Below are 21,868 nucleotides of genomic sequence, written 5' to 3'. Positions count from 1 at the left end.
AGTGTAATAGAGAAATTATTTAATATATAAATTTTTATTTTCTTTTATCTTCGTAAAATTATACTGCATAATGTAAAATATGTTATCGTATCTGTAAAATGTTTGAGTTGTAAAGTTTAATTTTAGTCATTCTGGTCCGTTTATTACTTTGTTTAAAATTTTGAAACGTCTATTTTTTTTTTTTTTATAAATGGTTGAGATAATCTTTTATAAAAATAAAATTTTATTTAGTTGATGTTTGTAAAATTAAAATCAGAGTATTTCTAAATTAGAAAATCGAGTTATCAAAAAAGATTATAAAGATAGAGAGCATACTATTTCTTTGACTGAACCCTAGAAAATCTTTAAAAACAGAAAATCTAAATTAAATATTTTTTATGGAAAATGGAAAAATATTTCTTCGAGAGGAAATGTTTTACCGTATAATATTATATATAACACTACAAGCATCACAAGGCTTAGTAGAATTGGTTTATTTGTCGTGTATCTTCGTCATTGTCCAAAGTGGTTCATCAACAAGCTGTTACCCAAACCACATCCAGACTTTCTCCTTCTATCTGTAAGCATTTCTCCCTCTGTGTACAGGTTTTCTTTTTAATCTTTTTGAAATGTATTCTTTTTTAATTTATATGATAAAATATGTAATAATTCAATATATATTCTGCAATTGAAGGTTTTGAGGTTCAATTCGACTCCGGTGGAAGTGGTGCACCCTCAAGAATTCATCAAGATGAAGCCTTTTCAGTTCTGATTCATCTGGGTCTCGCGATTGCTAGGTTCTTATTTAGTACTTTAGGGTTTCAAAATTTGAAGTCCCGTAGAAGCTTTGTACTCTGTCTAGGTTATCGTTTGCAATGAAATGCTTTTGGGTGGCTTTGTAATTGCTTTCCCTTTTATTATTTCGTGTTTCTGTGGTAAAAGTTCATGGCTTTGAACATTTCCCCCAAATAGTGTACAATCAACAATTATCACAGCGTTGCTATTGTGTTTTTTCTTTTTCTTTTTTAATTTTTTCCTCTTCTAGTTGTATCATCTTGTTTTATTTGATTTTATTGGGAAAAAAATTGAAAAATATCATCAATATTTGATAACTCTCACAGCTGCTCTCTCTCCCTATCGTTGAAACAAAAAAAGATATTATTAAAAGTAAAAAAAAAAAAAGAAAGGGAAAAAAAAAACTGTCCCTGTTTGTTCATGGGGATCCCTGGATTGAGCGATCAGAATAGTGGGCAACAAAGATTAGGCATAACTGAGCCTATTTCGTTGGCTGGACCATCTGAGGATGATGTGATCAAGACGCGTGAACTTGAGAAGGTTCTGTTTGCACTTATTTTGAATTCATGTATGTATGCTTTAGAGCTTTTGAACTGACTTAATGCTCAATATGGATTCTGGGTGTTCAGTACTTGCAAGGTGTTGGATTGTACGAGAGTCAGGAGGAGGCTGTGGGTAGGGAGGAAGTTCTTGGCAGGCTGGACCAGGTTGAATTTTGTTTTTGTGTTTAATGCTGTTTTGTTTCATTAACTTTTGTCCACCCAAAAATTAAAAATGCTTGGAAATGTTGTGGACATCCTTGTGAGTATTCTTGTTTTGATTGTGCCGTTGTGACATGAATTAGATTGTGAAGATTTGGGTCAAGAACATCAGCCGAGGAAAGGGGTTCAATGAACAACTGGTTCAAGAAGCAAATGCCAAGATTTTCACCTTCGGCTCTTATCGGTTAGGGGTATGAAGCTATTATTATGTTCCTGTCTCTTTAATTAGTGTGTAAACACAATTTACTCTTTCTGCGTTGCATTTTTATTGTATCCAAGCATCCTGCTGGAGAAAGCTTGTCTGGAAAAATGATCTGAGACTGTGAATTGAAGGAACATGAAACAGGCACTTCATCACAGTTCCATCGAGATATTTTTCAGCTAGTTCCTGAAACGTTGGTAATGGGTACTGGGTTGTAAAAGGAGAAAATTTGCTGAGGTTGTGGGGGCAAATATAATCCATCCCTGAAGCAGAGTGTAAGGCAGAGAAACAACAAAACAATATGAAATTAGGACCAAAACTGAGATCAAAGGCTATGCAATCCAATATATTGAAACATTTTTTGTTGGTGACATTTGTTTTACTGAAAATTCCTCTCCAAATTCTGTAGGTGCATGGCCCTGGAGCTGATATAGATACTCTTTGTGTGGGTCCTAGACATGCAACCAGAGATGTATGATAATTCTTGCCATTTTATTGTGTACATGAAAATTTTCCAGGTCATATCTTGTATCAGCTAAAGTTTTTAAATTGGCCTCAGGACGATTTCTTTGGTGAGCTTGGGAAAATGCTATCTGAGATGCAAGAAGTAACAGAATTGCACCCTGTGCCTGATGCTCACGTCCCTGTGATGAAATTCAAGTTTAATGGTGTTTCAGTTGATCTCTTGTATGCAAGACTAGCTTTGTGGGTTATTCCTGAAGTAAGTGATTTATATTTTATGCAAAAACAAATAACATTTTTTTAGGTACAATTGTTGTTCCTGTATATGTTTTCTCTCCATATCTCCTTCCCAGAATTTTAGACAATTTGAAAGCATTCTGTATTGAAGAAGATCACAAAATATGAGAGATGCCCGGTGTTTTAAATGACATTTTGATAGTATCCTCTTTTTCTCCCTGAACCGTTACTGGATCATAGCAGATATTTCACCAGTGATTGCTATTAGAGAAGCAACTTATTTTTTAGCTCAATAATAGAACATTTAGGTGTATCAGACCCTTAAGGGCTGTTTACTTACTGAAATAAAAATGCTACCCTGTTTTCACTTTGTTTCCTATTTTCAAAAGTTTGAGGAAATAGTGAAAACAATTTTTTATTTTCTTTTTTCACAATGTCCTATGCAGACTTTTAAAAACAGGAAATAGAAAATGATTTTATTTTTTTCTAAAACCAAATGCTCCTTAGTTCCTTTGAAAATTAAACTTCTACAGATGTGGATACATCTCCTTTCCCCCATACGTGTTTTGTTTAGGCTTTATGAATCTTTAAGTGTAAATTGTATCTTGCCTTTTGTTTACCATTTAATAACAATGGATTTTTTTTTTTGTGCAGGACTTGGATATATCACAGGAATCAATATTACAAAATGTTGATGAACAAACTGTTCTTAGTCTTAATGGTTGCAGAGTAACTGATCAGGTCCTGCGATTGGTTCCAAATATTCAGGTGGTGGATATGAAGTTTGTACTTCCATAGATTTCTCTGTGTTCAGCTTTTCTGTGGCATTATTATCATACTGATTGTATTCTGTTTCTGAAAGCAGACCTTTCGCACAACATTGAGATGCATGAGGTTTTGGGCAAAGCGTCGTGGTGTTTATTCAAATGTATAACATTATTTATTATTTATTACACAGGATGGCTTGTTTGCTGTTCTACATTTTTTCACTATGTTTTTGACACACTCTGCTGATTTTCCTATTCATCCTTTTGCTATTTCCTGGGCAGGTTGCTGGTTTTCTTGGTGGTATAAATCTGGCATTGCTTGTTGCTCGAATATGCCAGTTATATCCTAATGCACTGCCTAATATGTTAGTTTCACGATTCTTTCGTGTGTATACTCAATGGCGATGGCCAAATCCAGTCATGCTTTGTGCTATTGAAGAAGGATCTCTTGGACTACCAGTTTGGGATCCTAGAAGAAATCCCAAGGATAGATATCATCTAATGCCTATAATTACTCCTGCTTATCCTTGCATGAATTCTACTTACAATGTGACATCAAGTACATTGCGTGTTATGTCAGATGAGTTTCAGAGGGGAAGTGAAATATGTGAGGTATGGTTTCATGATTTTAAGAATGTTTTCTTCGAAAATTCTGGAAAAATCTTAACCAAGCAGTCTAGTTCAATGTATAGAAACATAAAGTTTGGAAATTGAAATAAATTTTGTACAAAATTGTTTTTCACCCGGTTCATCCCATTAACTGTAAGGGGGACTTCACCATTGCCTCAACATGGTTTGACATTTAGGGTCTTCATGTTAGATTTTCCATGATCAGATGATTTGGCAGTGGGGCAGTTATACTGAAATTATGCTAGATATCTAAGGTAAATTAACTTGTTTAGGAAGTTTGCCTATGCTTTTGATTTATAGGTAATGAATATGTTTATATTTCTTTACCAGTATTCAAGTTTTAACAAAAGGAGTGGTTATCGATCCATGTTAGATGGGATAAGGATTGGAAATTGGTTGGTTGGTGGAAATTTTCTTAAATGTAATGAATATCGTAACTCGGGAAGAAACAATATCTTGTGGGAATCAATACGTTTTGGCTTTGATTTTTGTTAAATATAAATTTTTGGTGGATCTCATAAGTTTCATGTTTGTGGTAATTGTAGGCTATGGAGGCTAGCAAGGCCAATTGGAATACTCTTTTTGAGCCTTATCCCTTTTTTGAATCTTACAAGAATTATCTACAGATAGACATAACTGCAGAGAATGCAGATGACCTTAGACAATGGAAAGGCTGGGTTGAGTCTCGTCTCCGCCAATTAACATTGAAGGTATGACACTGTTAAGTAACATTGCCTTCTACTCAAAGGGGTTGCATACAACTGTGTATACTCTGTTTCCAAATCATATACAACTAATTTGGCTGTTCTTAAAACTTCTAGATTGAGAGGCACACTTATGGCATGCTTCAATGTCATCCACATCCTGGTGAATTCTCAGACAAGTCTAGATCTTTTCATCACTGTTACTTCATGGGTCTGCAGCGTAAGCAAGGAGTTCCAGTGAATGAAGGTGAACAATTTGATATAAGGCTAACTGTTGAAGAATTCAAGCATTCTGTCAATGCTTACACACTATGGAAACCTGGTATGGATATTCATGTGTCCCATGTGAAACGCCGTAACATACCTGCCTACATATTCCCCGGTGGTGTCCGGCCTTCAGGCCCATCAAAAGTATCTGCTGAAAATAAACAAAGTTCAAAACTAAGGGCTTCTGGTCACGGTCAAGCCGAAAAATCTCAAGGAGGTAAAGGAGTTGCTGTTGGAGCAGATGATGTGAAAAAGAGAAGGAGATCAGAGGACGACATGGATAATAGTTCAAAGAATTCCAAGTCCCCTGTATCTTTACCTCCCCCTAGCAGGGAAGTTAATGAAGATATGACTCCTATTAAATGGGATGAATCAGAAGTCAATAGTATTGACGGACAAAAGAGCAAGAAACTTTGTCTGAGATCTCAAGGGGAGATTCCTCCTGGGGATAGTGTGACCAATGGATCTGTGGCAAGCAACCAACAAGTGAACCCTATGATTGCTGCTACTGATATATCTAGTTCTAAAGAAGAAGAAAAACTAGCCATTGAAAAGATTATGTCCGGACCATATGATGCACATCAAGCCTTTCCAGAAGAACCTGAAGAACTTGAAGATGACACTCAGTATGGAAATCAAGTCAAAGATACTACTGGGAGCATGAAAAACATTTCTGAATCTTTAGTCTTAAAGCCTGCAGTGACAGAAGAGCCAGTTGTTTATATGGAAACTACTTGTTCTTCTAGTTTATGCTCCAATGAGGGCGTGGAGGAGCTTGAGGTTGGCCTCTTTTTATACCTTAAATTCGGAAAAGAAAAAAAAAATACTAAATTTTTCAATAGAATATATAGCATTTGTAAATAGTAAATGCCAGACTTCCCTAATTTGCTTGCCATTTCCTGTACTGAAGTTGCACAAACCTCAGTCCAATCTGCATAGTAACTGCAAATTTTTTAGACTTGTTTGCTATTCCGCCTTCTACAGTACAGCTGCATGCACTATGTCTGGTTCCTGCTGTTGGTTATTGTACTTTTATATGACTAGGTTGTAGAGCGAATTTGCTTGCATTTTTTTCAATGTTATGTAGTACGAGTATATACAAATGTTTGATGAGGTTATTTGGAGTCAATGTAGATTATATGATATATGCCACATGAATCTGATAGGTTCTTTTCTGAATTTAGATGAGTCATTACAGTAGCATAGCATGTTTATGAAAATATCAAAGTTATTTTACCATGCAGTAGCATTTGGTTCTTACAATTCTATTTTTCTCTTCCTTTTCCCAAAAGTCTGCTGAGCTAACAGCACCATTGTTAACTGTGCCTCCTGCACCTGCACCGGTGAAGAAGCCTCTTATCAGGTATATTCCATTATTAACACTGTACTTGTCATGGTTTTCATATTCCTACTTTTACTTTAAACTTATTTTCTTTTGGTGTTTAATTCTCTTTGTTCATGTTGAATGATTATTTTCAGGTTGAACTTCACTTCCTTGGTAAAAGCTGCTGACAAGAGTTCTTAGACACTTCAAAACTTAATCTGCAGCTATCTGATTTATGTAAAATTGACATTTCTAGTTCATCGTTTATTTATGTAATAACTATGATGCAGTAAATAAACCCGAGCTAGAAAACCATCAATTTTCATTGATATGTACATGAGAATATGTTGCACCGGCAAAATAAAAAAGATTTTGACCAGTTATATGTGTTTGACCAGTTATATATGTTGGCATGATTGTTTTTTCATTGATATGATTGTTAGAAGGAAAATATACTGACAATTTTTTTTTTCACAAACTTTGATAAACAACTTATTTTTGGAAAAAAATTTAAAATTTTATTACTTTATTCTTGTAATTTTTATAAAAAGATAAAAAATTTATCCTATTTAGTAATTTTGTCAGTGAATTAGGAAAAGTTTAATTCTTATATTATAGCATATAAATGTGAGCAACTATTATCTTTTACCTTGCACACTATTTTGGAAAAATACCATTTGCAGTTTGACTAACATTTTATGAATTTCATTATTTATGTTTAAATACATTATTTTGCCGACAAATAAATACTTTAGACTTTAATTTATTTCAATATATTATTAAATTTTATTCATTTGGTAAAGTAAGCACTTGATATTTTAGTTTGTGCAAATTGATATGTTTTGTCATCTCTAAATAGGAGTGTAAAAGTGGGTTAACATAAGTTGATTCACTGTTCAAATTCAAAATAGATCAATTTATAACCTAATATAATTTTTGGTGAATAAAAAATTTTGTAACTGGATTCAACTCATTATCAAATTGATACATTAGTAGTGTCTTAGTTTAGAAAAATTAATCACTAAAGAATAATACATTATTGAAATAATTTAAACTCTTGTCACATTAATAATAATAATAATAATAATAATAATAATAATATTCGAAGAATGGTATAAGAGGTTAATCTTTATTCTTACTTTTTAATTGTTTCTCAGAATGTATTGATAATAAAAGAAATATTTATAGAATAAGTTGATAATGTTGTGATAGAATTTTTGCTCCCATCCCACCCAAGCAAGGGTTGTATATTAAAAGAGCATATAAATATTGATCGGAGAAGATTTCCATATGAAGAATAATAGATATATATAGGTCAAATGATTGAAGGAGGTAATAATTTGATTGGAGAATGGGCAAAAGCCTTTACACTTTTGTTTGATTGACCATTGTCAGATCTTAAACCACTCGAATCCTGTACCATTGCCAATTTCCATGGCTCTTGTCAAAATTAACTCTTTATATGCCAATTCTCTTCCAAACATCATTATCCATCAAAACCTTTCCTAATACCTTAATTTGTGTCATATATACACTTTTCATTTCTTAATACCTTAACTTATGTATTACAAACTCAGTTTTTCCATCATTTTAATGTATTCTTTTCCTAAAATTATCAAATTTTACGTATATAGATAACTCATGTTTATGTAACACAATTTTATTAAAAGTTGTGTATGCATAATACAATCTCAAATTTATCAAAACAAAATCATATATATATTGACTTTACACAACTTCTGTAAAAGAAAAATAATATACAGATCAAACATCACTTTAATCGTACTTAATTATTATTTTTTAATTTAAATTAAAGTTATATTACTTATATCAATCTTCTGTTATAGACGAATAATCTCGTGAATTATTGATGTGTCAATTTTTTTGAAATGATTTTGTTACATTTACAACTCACAGAATTATCCATTTTTAGTGGACGGTCTTTGACCACCTATCCTTGAACGGTCTGATCGAGAGTCTGACTGAGAATATTAATAAATTATATTTTAATTTATATTATAAATTAATCTTATTTCTATCATCTTAAACACTTTTCTTCTCATGGTAATTTTAGATTTTTGTTTCTAAAATTTGATCCAAAATCAATGAATGTGCAAAGATTTTGTTTGCCCTAGAATATGGCTACATTTATAATGTCTACTAGTTCATATATGGATGACTCGAATCTTCCAAACCAGAAAATTGCACCCATTTTTCAAAGCTTGTTTTGAGGCTAATTAATCAATACCTGCTACAACCATGGAATCTTTCTGTCACTGTTCCATTTTGTTACAATTTAATATAATATTCTCTCACAGTTTCTCACTAATAAACCCAAATCATTGCCATTTGAATCTTTCCTTAATTATTATAGCGTTTTAATCGAATAGTTTAGTTGAAACATAAAAGTAGGGGTGAGGAACAAACTCGTCCATACGGATATTTTACTAAATCGTTTCGTTTGGACGGCAAATTATTGTATTGATTATGGAAAATACTTTTCAGTTGTATATAAAGATGTGATGTGTATATTCAGAATTACGTGTTAATTAAATATCTTTTATCGTTTATATTTAAACATTTTTATTTATCGTATATTTATTTTATATGAAAATGTTTAATATTTTTAATTTAAGTATTTAATAGCATAAATATTTTATTTATTAGGTAATACAAAAAAATTATCTTTTTTATTCTATTATTATTAATTTTTGTTTCATTTAAAGAATGTTTCGTTCAAACAATTTTTTTTATTTTTCAACCATTGATTAGGTTTATATTTAAAAAGTTTTATTAATCTCTAAGATATTTTTTATCTTATCATACTCTTAACTATACAATTATTTTTCTTTGTGCGATTTTATTCAATAGTCTCCCAAATTGTTTTTAAGACAAACATTTGATCATTTTCTTTAATATTCTTATTTGTTGTTTATTTTTATCATGTACGATACTATTTTGATATAATTATTTTTATTTTTTAACTCATTATCATACGTGTAATTTTATCATTATAATTGTATAAATAAATTTTATTTACTATAATATAATTTCTATGAATATTTTTATCACCATCTAACATATATTGAAGTTCAAAAAATGAACTATTTAAAATTATATTATTATTAGTTTAATCTTTATTCTTTGTGTGATTTTGATCAAGTGATGTATTATAACTTTTATTAATGTATAAAAATAGAAATTTTATTAGAATTTACAAAATTGAAGTAAACAGACATTTAAAATAGTTTTTAATTTAAATATTTTTTTCTTTTATATTTTACAAAATTATTTTTAAATTTTATCAATTAGGTTTCATTAACATTTGAAAATTTAATAAATATTTTGATTTTCATAAAATTTTATTTGATTTTCTAATTTGAAATGTATACAATTATAGATTCTTTTTGAATATTTGATCATGAAGAAATAATCCTGATTTTAATATTAAATATTTGATAATGTTATATTTTTTTACCATAATATTTTTATTTTATAAAAGTTAATTAATTAATATTGAAACAGTAAGCCAACAAAAATGAAGATGAGAAAAAAATTTAATATAATTAAATTTGAATATGAAAATAAAAATGATGATGAATTATTTTTTAAAAGTAAATATGGGATAATAAAACTAGTCTCCATCCACCTCTTATCATCCCCACGTAACATGCATTTCTTTTGTATAATCTATGCCTATATATCAATTATCATTATAGTTTATTAATATATGTATGGTACATTTATATACAATTTTGTAACTTTTTATGGGCTAATCAGAGAAAATTTAATAAGTTACTTTTATATTACTTTTGGTATAAATTGTTATATTGATTATTATATAATTTTTTATCTCAACGTACTTAGGTGTACGAGAAGATTCCACCATTGGTGATCTTAATTTTAAGATGAGGTTAACTCTCATCCCTTAATATTTTCCACGCAAAATTCCTTGTCTGTCTGTTAGACTTATTCTCCCACTATTTTAATAAATAAAAAAATTATACGAGAAATATATATTAACAATATATAGTCCTCATATATATTAAAAGAATTTTAAAACAAAACAAATTTGTCTTCAAATAAAATTTCTAAAATTACTTCACAACAAACTTTAAGAAGCATTATTAAGATGAATCAAGAAATGTAATGAACAGTATAAGAGAGTTATACATTAGAGATAAAAAATAGCAAAGTTTTTTTTTTTTTCTACATGAATCATATTCAAATTGAATCCTATCACTTAAGATGGAAGATGGATAAAAAAAAATTCCTTACAAGCTTTTCGTTTTTCTCCAACATGTTGTTCAAATTGTTTCTCCAAAGAATCTTTAAGTATTCTCGATTTTTTTTTTCCTATTGCAAAGTAAAAGAAGTAACAAGTAATTAATATATATTATTTTACAATTAAAGAGAAAACCGTTTTATATTTAAACAACAAAGTTGCTTAATTACTATTTTTTGTAATAAAATACTTTTATTTTATAAATTCATAAAAAATAAATTAATCAATTATTTCAAAGAATAAAATAATTATTAATTCAAAATATATATCTCAGTTTTTTTATTTCTATTCGATATAAAAATGAAAAATTAGGAGTTTTAAGATGAACAGTGTGATATAAAAGACAAAGATGATGAGAAGAATGATATCTGAAAAGGTTGTCTACTTGATGGATGAAGATGAAGTTGCAGAAAACAGACACCTGCACATGATAATGGGCCACCTATGCCATGCTAGCCACCCAGCCACTCCAATTCTCAGCCCAAAGGTACAAATTCTATTAAATGTATAATCAAATCATCCTTTGCCACATAATAAAGACAACAACGTTATAATTGCTATGCATCTTCATTCATCACCACAAAGCCACAAAATAATAAAAAAAAAAACAAATGCAATATGTAAAATATTATATCACAAAATTAATAAACTATATTAACTATTCTTAATCTTTTGTGAAATTGCATATAGATAGGTTTAAAGGGATGAATTTATCGACAAGACACGATAGACTTGACTTCAATAGAGATGAAAATTAATTTTAATTTAAAATTTTAAGATAATAGATTTATAAGTATTTTACATTATATGATATGATTCACTTTTTTATGTTTATTTGATGTAAAACTTATATCTACATTTAAATTATCAATACATATTATTTTTTATTTTTCATTTTCATATTCTTTACTTATTTAAAAATATTATATCAGCACTCTTTTACATTATATTAATATTCTTAAGTATTTTAAAACATTCCCGTATGTGTTGGCAGCATAGAAAGTTTTAAAAATAAAAGAAAAAGAAGAAGTCTTTAATGACAAAGTAAGTGATTATATATAAATATTTTTTATTATTAGATGTTTCTCTTAAACTAATTAATATTAGTATTAAGTGAAATTTTATTGTCCAAATCACACACACGTAATTAATATTAATACTTGAGACAAGCCACGTGCGACTATGTCTTCCCATTAATTACATTGGAATTACGGGTGTCTTTATCGCTTACTACATAATTCATGCACAAATTATACAAAACATGAGATAACTAATAGTTCCCATGTATTATAGCAACACAACACACGAGAAAAAGTTTCTATTCAAAAATATCAAATACAAGATACAAAATAAATGTAAAAAAAATAATTAATGTGATAAAGGTGGCTTGTGAAAATTCATTTAAACATTAAAAAATAGGAAATCGTTTAGCAATTTTTCAGTTTTTATATGTATTAGTATTAGTATATAATTTTCCACGTGTTTGATATCAACCGTTGTAAATCTAAACACATTGTGTTTTATTCTTTTACTAGTCATTTATTTTGCATTATTATGTGATATCAGAATAAAATGATTGAGACATGATGTACCTTGACTAGTAAAACTAATTTGCTTCAATCATTTGAGGGAATAGGCACCAACTAATAGTGTTTATTTGTACGTATTTTGTTTAATAGTTATCTAACTTCCATCCAACATTTATTTAATTTGAAAAAGATATCTCCCTTAATATTTGATATGCTCATCACAGATTAGACAGGGATTCCATCTTTATCAAAATGTTCGTTTTGCTTGAATAAACATGGATCCCACTCAAATTAATTTTTGGGAATATCGGTATTAAAGGAATGAAATATTTGTTGAGTTCACCCACATCGGAACCTAATTTCATTTTTATCTCCTCTCATATTTTCTTTATATTTGGTAAACATTAGTGTAATTATCTTACAAGTTAATGATTTAAAAAAACAAAACAAAACTTCCTTCCACCGTTTTATTACTTCTCCAAAGGGACGTTTGCAATAAGCTTAAATGAAAAGCTGTTAAGGGACCTTTGCAATAAGGTTTGACTGCCTTAACATGTCCTATAGGTATAAAAGTAGGAACAATATGTAAAGAATATGAAGGTTGAAGATTATTCTTTGGAGTCATTACATGTATGAGCTCTTTAAATATAAATGTGGGGTGGATTACTGAAAAGTATTTTGAACATCATCACAGTGGTATTAGTTATAGTGCTCATGTCAATGTAAATTAGTTACTTTATTATTGTTTTAGTGTCGGGAGTATTATGGAGTTACAACATAATAGTAAACAATCTGTAATGTTTTTGTAACTTGTAAAAGGATTAGGACATCCCAAATGTCCTATTATATTTATTTAATTTTTGTTGCTGATAAAAAAAAAAACCTTCTCCAAAGAAATGGATTAGACAATAATAATTATTTAAGTTGGTTGGGTGGGATTTAGAACGGAGGATGAAAGAGGTTATGAGTTCAAATCTTTCCACTAATAAAATCTGACAAGAGATTCAATGTAAAATACGTAAAATTTGACATTAGGTCAAATTAACATATAGTCTCATAAATAAGTAAGGTATTGATATCATTCTCAACCCAAAACATTAAGACAATGAATGTATGAGTCATTATCTTTATATAGTGTTATACTTTCTCTTCTCTAACCAATATAAAACTTAAACTCACACTTAAATTTCTAATAGTTGCAAGTATTTCGTGGTGGTGGACTTTTTTTTTTTTTTTTTCAATTGCAATGACATTTTGTGGGTCTAAATGTGTCACTGAAGTATCCGATTATGTTTCTACTTTATTATTGAAATTGGATTGTGATTGTTTTCAAAGATATTAATCACGAAAATGCAAAATATTTCTTATATCTCAAAATTTTGTTGTATCATTCCAACTATGATTTTCAAACACTATAGTTTATTATTTGTAAATGAACATTGATATATATATTTTTTAATTTTAAATTTTGATTTAAGTCCCAAAACTGATCATTTTTCAAAAAATGATATAAAACCTTAACGTTAATTCTCATCAAATCCGCTGTAGCGTAAATTTACATTAGATATTTTGTCCAACATAAATCTATTACTCATAACTCTGTAAGACACTTACCAGATATAGAATTTCATAAATAATGAATATAATAAAACTATTTTATGATAATGATAATGATGATTATTATTAACGTTATTATTTTAGGTTTAACCCGATCGACAGCATGAGAATAAAATAGCGTATCGAAACTCAATCGGCTAATATGGCTTAGGATGCTTTGTCATACAGTGAAATTAATAAAAGATGGCATGTTGGAACAATTTTTTTTATTAATGATCCTAATTAAATGAAGAACACAAAGCTCCAAGTTGAAAATCATGGGGAGACAAATTGTTTATCTTTTATATTTTTTTCTTCATGTTACTCAAAATGTGGATATATTAACCATTTTGAGTTGAACTTTTCTTGGATGTACCATGTGGGTTAGGGTTTTCTTTTCACACTATTGCATGTAGGTGTTACATATTATTTGTTAAAAAACAATTAATTTCTTAAATGAATTTTAATATATTGAGAAATGAATATCTAATTCTTAGTTAGGAAATATTCCGATAAGGAAAGTTTTTTCTAGATAAGACAGAATATATTCATGAAAAGAAAAAGTATTCCTCATCCAAAATAGTTTTTGCGTAAAATACTTTTAGGTGTACAATAAAAATAGTTTAAAATTACGTCTCATCCAAAACTATGATTAATAAAAAAAGGGTTAAATATGTTTTTGGTCCCTTCACTTTCAGTGAATTTTGGAATTAGTTCATTTTGAAACTTTGGACCAATTTAGTCCTTCATCTTTCGGAATACGTGGATTTAGTCCTTTTAATCAAATTTTGTTAGGTTCATTTGATATTTCGTACGCATTTTAGGATTGTATTTGAGTTGTTTATACTATTTGACACATTTTTGTTTTAATGTTAAGTCAAATACTATTGTGAAACGCGCTTGAAATGTCAAATAAACTTTACAAAATTTGATTAAAAGGACTAAATCCACGTATTTCAAAAGATGAAGGACTAAATTGGTTCAAAGTTTCAAAATGGACTAATTCCAAAATTCACTGAAAGTTAAGGGACCAAAAACATATTTAACCCATAAAAAAAGAGAATTCAACAAATAATTAGAAAATAATGTTATAGAAAACATACTGTTCTTCGATCATCGTATTGTAGAATAGGCGTGTGAAGATAGCGACCAACAATGCAATTTTTTTTACATATTTTTATTATTGATAAAAAATGGTTAGAAATCATAATTTTGTAATGTTGCGAGTCTCATTCCTTAATTAACCTTCTTTATTGATATAATACGAATAAAACATCAATGTAAGACAATGAGACTATCTTTAACACAAAATTATAAGTTAATAAGTTTGAATTTTCTTTCATATATAAAGTTCAGCTTTTTCATCTCTATTCAATTTCACATGTTCCCAACATTTACGCTTTGGTATTTTAACTTATGTTAAAGATTTAAGTATGAATAAAAAGTTTCATATCAATTAAAATGAAAAAGTTAAAGTGACATATAAGAGAAAAAAAAAAACTCACTAACCCTAACTTTAGGATATGAAGATTGTTTATGTATCTCTTTTTTAAAACATGTTTAGTGTCTCTATTTATCAATTTTCATTTCAAATTATTGTACACATCATTCTATTTATTTTATTTGAGGATCTAAATGTAATTTGTCAAGTTCTCATAAATATTGCAGGATGGAGGAAGGGGAAACTATGACACGATTTCCCTTCTAGCTTATTTTGTGTACTACCTTTTTCTACTTCATTTAACTTTTTACATTCATTCTTATTTTGTTGAAGTTTTGAAGGTGATGTCAATGTTTTCTTACGTAGACAACACACTAGTACAGTAAGGACTTTTGGTCTCGGTTATTTTCATTATTCTGCCTCGATTTTAGACTCGAGACATATTGGGATGAGGCCAAATGCGGGTGTCTTTTGGTCTCGGTTGCAAAGGACCGGAGCCAAATCTGGAATTGAAAATCCCCAAATTTGCTATCCTGGTATACTGATTCTCGAGGGTTTAGAACCCTAAATCCAAAATGTTTCAACTTGCTTTTAAACTCATCGCACTGCCTCTATCTGCATCCTCATACTCTGCTGCCATGGTGGAGCACGCGTCTCGGGAGGGTTTTTTTTGCAGCGGCATGCGTCTCGGGAGGGTTTTTTTTTGCAGCGGCACGCGACTCGCAGTGGTGATTCTGCAGCAGCAGCGGCGAAGGTTTCCGATGGCAGTGTCGATATATAGTACAGTCGCGCGCGAGTCGCATGTGATGTTCCTTCAGCGACGCGACTCGTGGTGGTTGCCGGAGGTGCGAGGCAGATCTGGTTCGCAAGACAGAGCAATAGTGGTGAGGTTGATGGCGTCGCAACAGAGGTTGTTTGCGTCTTCGTCATTGAAGTATGGCTCTGAACGCGTAGCAGCAGCCTGGTTTCGCGTCGATGTGGCATGCGGTGGTCTGACGTCGCGCTGGCTCCCGGTCTGGTTGCATTATGGGGGAGTTGCGCAGAGGAGAAAAAACCAGTTCGTGATTTCGGTTCGCGCAGAGAAGATGAACAGTGCAGGGTTTGCGAATTTGGAATCCTAAATAAGGTCTACGGCCTCGGTTCCATTAATAACCGATGCATAAAGTCGTATAGGCCTCGATCCTATTCCACCCGAGGCCAAAGCCTCTGCTGTCAGTGGCAATTTTGAAATTTTGGGGAACACTAATGAGTTATAGGCTTCGGTTGAGTGATAACCGAAGCATATAAACCCTTATAGGCTTCAGTTGGAAAGGGACCCGAGGCAAAAAAGTTCAAAAAATTTCAAAAATGTCACCGCGTCCTTATAGGCTTCAGTTTCGTAATAACCGAGGCCTATAAGGCGAGTTAAAAACGCGATTTCTGCACTAGTGACATGTATATCATAAGTTGGGATGTGAATGGGACGGGTAGGGTACGAGTAGTAGCTCCTTCGTACTTTACCCACTCAATAAAAATCTGTTACGTACCTATATTCTTATTCGTCGGATATCCGTTATGCGAATATTCACCTTTTTTTTTATATCACGGGTATCTACGGGTATCCACGAATGGCCGTGGGTATCCACAGGTACTTGCAGATATTTACAAAATTATTTAGAAAATAAATATTTTATCATAAATTCAAATAAAATAAAATATCAGTGTCACAAATTTTAAATAAAGTTCAAATAAACTCAAGTTCATACAAGTCCAAATAATTATAAAAATAAATATAAAATGACATTCAACACAGTGGAAATTCTTTAATTAGTGCTTTGATCAACAAGCCAACTTTCTCCGATTGATTCCTGATAAATAAACAAAATAAACAAATAATAAACCTCAACTGCCACATGTCAAGTATTCTTATTTTGATTCCATCATTTGACAACAAGCATACCATAAACGTCACTGTTTATATGTCTATATAGGGTTTGATGTATATGCCCAATTTCAAAGAAAGAAAAGAGAAAAATGTCAAGAAATGTACTTAAAAAAAGACAACGTACCAATACTTGAAACTAGAAGAATATAGATAGAAAATAAGATACGCGGCTTAAAAAAAATTAAGTAAGAATATGTTTTACTAATATATATATATATATATATATATATATATATATATATATATATATATATATATAATCTCTCCGTGTCCATAATTCTAGAAAACAAAACATCAAAAAGGAAAGAAAAGGAAACACATTCACCACGGTATTGGCACCTGCCCCTACATATATACTAGGACATACATATATTGTTATGTGTACCATTAAACCTCTCCATGAAAAATCAAGTGTTACAAAAAAGAAATCCTCTCTCGAAAATCTACTTTAGACGTGTTCACGGTGCTTCTTCAACTTCTTATCCTTAAAATATTGAATTTCTCACAAGTCTTCCCCAACTTTTTCATCAAACAAGATGAGCTTGCATAGAAAGAATCAAAATCACAAAAACATCTAGAAAAACAATTTTTTGAATATACGATTTATCTTTTTTTCATCTTTCCAACTTTGTACTCGTACTTAAATTTCTAACAACTTAACACACCAGAAGTGAAAAGTGAGTTAGTGTATCTTAACCTAATTGCCATACAAACTATTTATTTCATGATATCTAAGACTTGGCTTCTTTTTTTTCAAACTTATATTTATATAAATTATAATTTTGAGTATTATATAGAAGAATAACCTGGTGAGTCTCCTTTTGAAGCATGTTATATATAACATGAAGGCAGAGTAATAATGGAAGTTCTTCAGTCCTCTCTCTTGCAAGTTGATAGTGATAGGAGTGAGAAGCAACGACAGTAATGATAATAATATTGAAGTATTCAACAGTAATATTATTGCACTTCAAGTACGCTTTGTACTTCAAGTAATAATATTTTCTTGGCATACCCCCAAAAATTAAGAAAAACAAAGTAATGATAATAATTTGCACTATGTACTATTTGATTATACCCATCACGCATGTCCTTAGGGTAATTCTCATAAAAAAAAAAGTACGCTGGCAGAAGTTTGAATATGTATATTTTTTTCATCAATAATTATCTTGACATTATCATATCCAACAAAATGTTACTATCATTCATCAATGCAACCAAAATACAAGCTAAAAGTTAAAATCAAAACTGTGAAACTAATCAATATATAATAATTCCTAATCTTCAGCACATAATCACTTTCATTATCACTCGCATTGCCCAAGAGCTTAAATAAATTTTACATAGTCTTCGTGTACTTGAAAGAATTAACACAAACTTGACCAATTTGTAAATAGAAAATATTTAATTAATTATCAATTTTAATGACAAAAAATAATTATATCAGATTAAATGTCAATTTATAAACTAAAAATTATTAATAGTTAATTTAGAAATCTATTCACTATGGAACCAATTTAAAAATTATTTTAGTTACCAATAAATTTTAATTTATCAATTGATACCTAAATTAGTCACATTAATTAATTTTTGTCACTAAAATTGATCATCAATTAGACATTTTTTATTGTGAAAATTCATCAATTTATTTTATCAAGTATCTATTTCTTCCGTTTATCTCTATGTTCGTTCTTCTTTATGACTTTTATATTTATCCAAATTGTTTGTAAGGAGTGAATTCATAAGGGTTTTTAATTACGTTAATTAAAATCCATTTTTTTCGCTTATTGTTTATGTATCAAAATATTTATTTTATAGCTATCTAGAAAAAGTATACATGATGTATATAATTTTAATATTTTATGATAAATATTCTGTCACAAAATTATTTTTAATAGTGTTATTTTAATATTTTCGCACCCATGCTTAAAGAAGATAAACACTATTGTAGACCTTAAGATATTATTCTCTTCTCTTATTCCATGCTCAATCACATCTTCATGAAATTTTATACTAAACCGATAAATTCTATTTCTAGCTCATAATTTTTTTTGTTATCCCTTTATTTTAATATATATGTGTCAACATGTCTCTTCTCTACAGATATAAGATTGATTTACTTATAAAGTTGAAAGAAACGTCGAGAGGTTGTGATAAATAATTTTAATATTTTATGATAAATATTCTGTCACAAAATTATTTTTAATAGTGTTATTTTAATATTTTCGCACCAATGCAATGCTTAAAGAAGATAAACACTATTGTAGACCTTAAGATATTATTCTCTTCTCTTATTCCATGCTCAATCACATCTTCATGAAATTTTATACTAAACCTATAAATTCTATTTCTAGCTCATAATTTTTTTTATTATCCCTTTATTTTAATATATATGTTGTGACATCCCATTCTCAATAGATTAAACTATTAAATAAAGCATCACAAAATTATAGTAACGAGAAGCACTCAGATGAACATAAACGTAGAAAAAGTAACGGTTACAGTCATCCAGAAGTATATTGTGAAAACAAATTTAGGCATACCACCATGCCATAAACAACCTAAGAGAAGGTTAACAGTTTTACAAAAGGCGATGCTCCTCTAGAGCATTAGATTACAAAAAGGCACTTAGGGCCATAGACTGATCCTGAGAGTCACACAGACAGATCCCCTAGGCTGCACCCCTGCTACCACCGGGCCTACTCCCAGAATTTCCTCCATCTGCTCCCACCAAGGGTGATCATCGCAAAAGAAAAAACACAACAGGAACATAAACAGAAAAACAAGGGTAAGCTAGTGTAATTTAATCTTATCGTGATACAACGGACAAGTACTCAAACATTCCTTAACATGCAACACAACAGGCATAGAACATCATGTTATAGCAAACAAGCAGGACACTATGACTCAATTATCTGGATAAATATACTAAGATCAGATTCACTGGACGCTTGCACTTGTGGTGGCCTCTACTGCTCTGCAGAGCCATTGCCAATGGGTTTCACCCTACCACGCACAAGGTTAGCCTTTAAACGTCTAGGGCCATTATCCTGCCATAGACTAGGGCCTCCCGCTACTCTCACCACTTGGGTCAGTTTGCTCTACTTGAGACTCACTGACTCTTTAGAGTTTCGGGATGCGGTCCTTACTTGAATCCTTATCTTAATATATACACTACACGCCACCATGAAGTCTCCCCACGAGACTTATGGAATTACGGCTAACTCACAATCAGAATCATGTTTCTCATACAATCCCCACCTCTTTTTGGTCATTCATCCAATTTTCATGTTAAAACATCACGAAGCCACAAACCCATGATCAATCTCATACCAAGCATGCCAATTTCGTTCATAAAATCCAAACACCCAAGCATATTCACGTACATCATATTTAGGAGGAATAATCTAAACAATACATGCAACAAATCATCCAAACAATCAAGAAAACATAGCACACATTCGCAAACTCGCTCAGGCGAGAAGCTGGCCTCACTGAACCAGCGGATTCTCGCCCAGGCGAGACGCGCGACAATGGAGGCTTCACGAGTTCTCGCTCAGGCGAGACCTTCTCGCCTGAGCGAGACTATGCGTCGCTCAAAACGGAAACTGGGCCGCCTAGGCGAGTGCTCGTGGCAGAACCAGGGTGAGCATTCTAATACTCTCGCCTAGGCGAGACGAGCTCGCTTGGGCGAGAATAACAAATCTCACCACTGTCAGCCCTCATGCAGTGGCGAAAACAGCTCAGATCAACGCCCAAATACACATGCAACTCCATTTCATCCAATAAAAGCATACTATGCACGCATATAAACATAAAATCGACCAAAAACAGCCAAGAGTAACTTAGGACCGATGAGTCTAGCTTCCCTTACCTCTGTTTGAGTACTAAAAGCAAGCAGACCCTAACTAAGGGGGTATTACAGTTCCAGGAACTCGAGTAGAGCTGAAACATGAAGATCCAAACAAAACGACGTTAGGAATCTTAACCCTAACTTGACCAACGTGCTCAACAGCGAAAAAGGGTGAAAATAATGGACGAAAACCTTAGAACTTGACTTACCAGGAGGTACAAGATGGGTATGCTAGCTTGAAGACGGGCGGAGGTCGGGTGCCCTAGCAGAGCTCCTGTTTTCTTAGACTGTTTCTGAAAAGGGAACAAGAGACAATGAAAATGCTGAGTGGGGTAGTGGGGTCTTACTGTAGGGCTGGTCTTGGGCCTACAAAGGGACCAGGCCCAACACATGAAACTGAAAAATAGGGCTTACATATGTGTCAACATGTCTCTTCTCTAAAGATATAAGATTGATTTACTTATAAAGTTGAAAGAAACGTCGAGAGGTTGTGAGTTGATAACATTATAAAAAGACAATGATATTTTGATTAATAAATTTTGACAACTTTCTTCTATAACATGATGTGTGTTATTTTTTAACAAACAAACATGTTTCTCTTCTCCCAATATTAAAAGAACAGAACAGGAAAAATTATAGTTTAAATTCATGACATTTCTCTCTTTCGCACTATCTTTGTCTGAAATTTTGTCAAAAACATATATACAAGTACTGACACATGACGGGGCAAAAACACCCCAGAAACAAAAAGTAGAATGTCGATGATCAATTAATGTGTGTACAATGTGAGAGTTTCACCTCAGTGATATTTTCCATCGATGTCGTAAATGATTTATGTACAGATATCATAGTACAAACACAATCAATTTTCACCTCTCGGTCTCTTATCTTTCCGTACATTGTTCCCATGTTACTAGTAACAAACAACATCCTGAATATGCAAAGGGTCTTTTTCATTTACAGATATGCTGTGACCTTGAAGCCAATGCAGACAAATACAAATTTAATGGCTCACCCATTGCCTTAAGACAGGCTTTATAAATGATGTCCCAACCTGCGACCTCTTAAGGGTTCATCTCAAAACAGTACACATGAGCTATAGATACATAGCTAGG

The 21,868-nt window shown here is 31.1% G+C and overlaps 1 protein-coding gene across 2 annotated transcripts; it reads left to right on the top strand.

Annotated features, from left to right (window-relative positions):
• The first annotated feature begins 408 nt into the window (after window positions 1-408).
• On the top strand, window positions 409-6,511 carry PAPS1 (poly(A) polymerase 1). 2 transcript variants are annotated; one of them, XM_028068425.2, is made up of 13 exons: window positions 409-559; window positions 674-1,314; window positions 1,404-1,481; window positions 1,619-1,726; window positions 2,147-2,209; window positions 2,297-2,458; window positions 3,091-3,204; window positions 3,302-3,364; window positions 3,486-3,815; window positions 4,379-4,543; window positions 4,655-5,584; window positions 6,097-6,167; window positions 6,284-6,511. In XM_028068425.2, the coding sequence occupies exons 2-13, from the start codon at window positions 1,195-1,197 to the stop codon at window positions 6,327-6,329; spliced, it is 2,250 nt and encodes a 749-aa protein (XP_027924226.1). In that variant the 5' UTR covers window positions 409-559; window positions 674-1,194; the 3' UTR covers window positions 6,330-6,511. The 2 variants fall into 2 exon arrangements, with proteins under 2 accessions (XP_027924226.1, XP_085528761.1); XM_085672635.1 differs by having other exon boundaries at window positions 467-585.
• Window positions 6,512-21,868: the final 15,357 nt, after the last annotated feature.

The sequence above is a fragment of the Vigna unguiculata genome, chromosome 4, assembly GCF_037176805.1.
Source record: "Vigna unguiculata cultivar grain cowpea cultivar isolate G323 ecotype 2 chromosome 4, ASM3717680v1, whole genome shotgun sequence".
In the NCBI taxonomy this organism is placed as follows: Eukaryota; Viridiplantae; Streptophyta; class Magnoliopsida; order Fabales; family Fabaceae; genus Vigna; species Vigna unguiculata.
The sequence above is the reverse complement of the archived record's forward strand: the minus strand, read 5'-3'. Positions and strand labels throughout refer to the sequence as shown.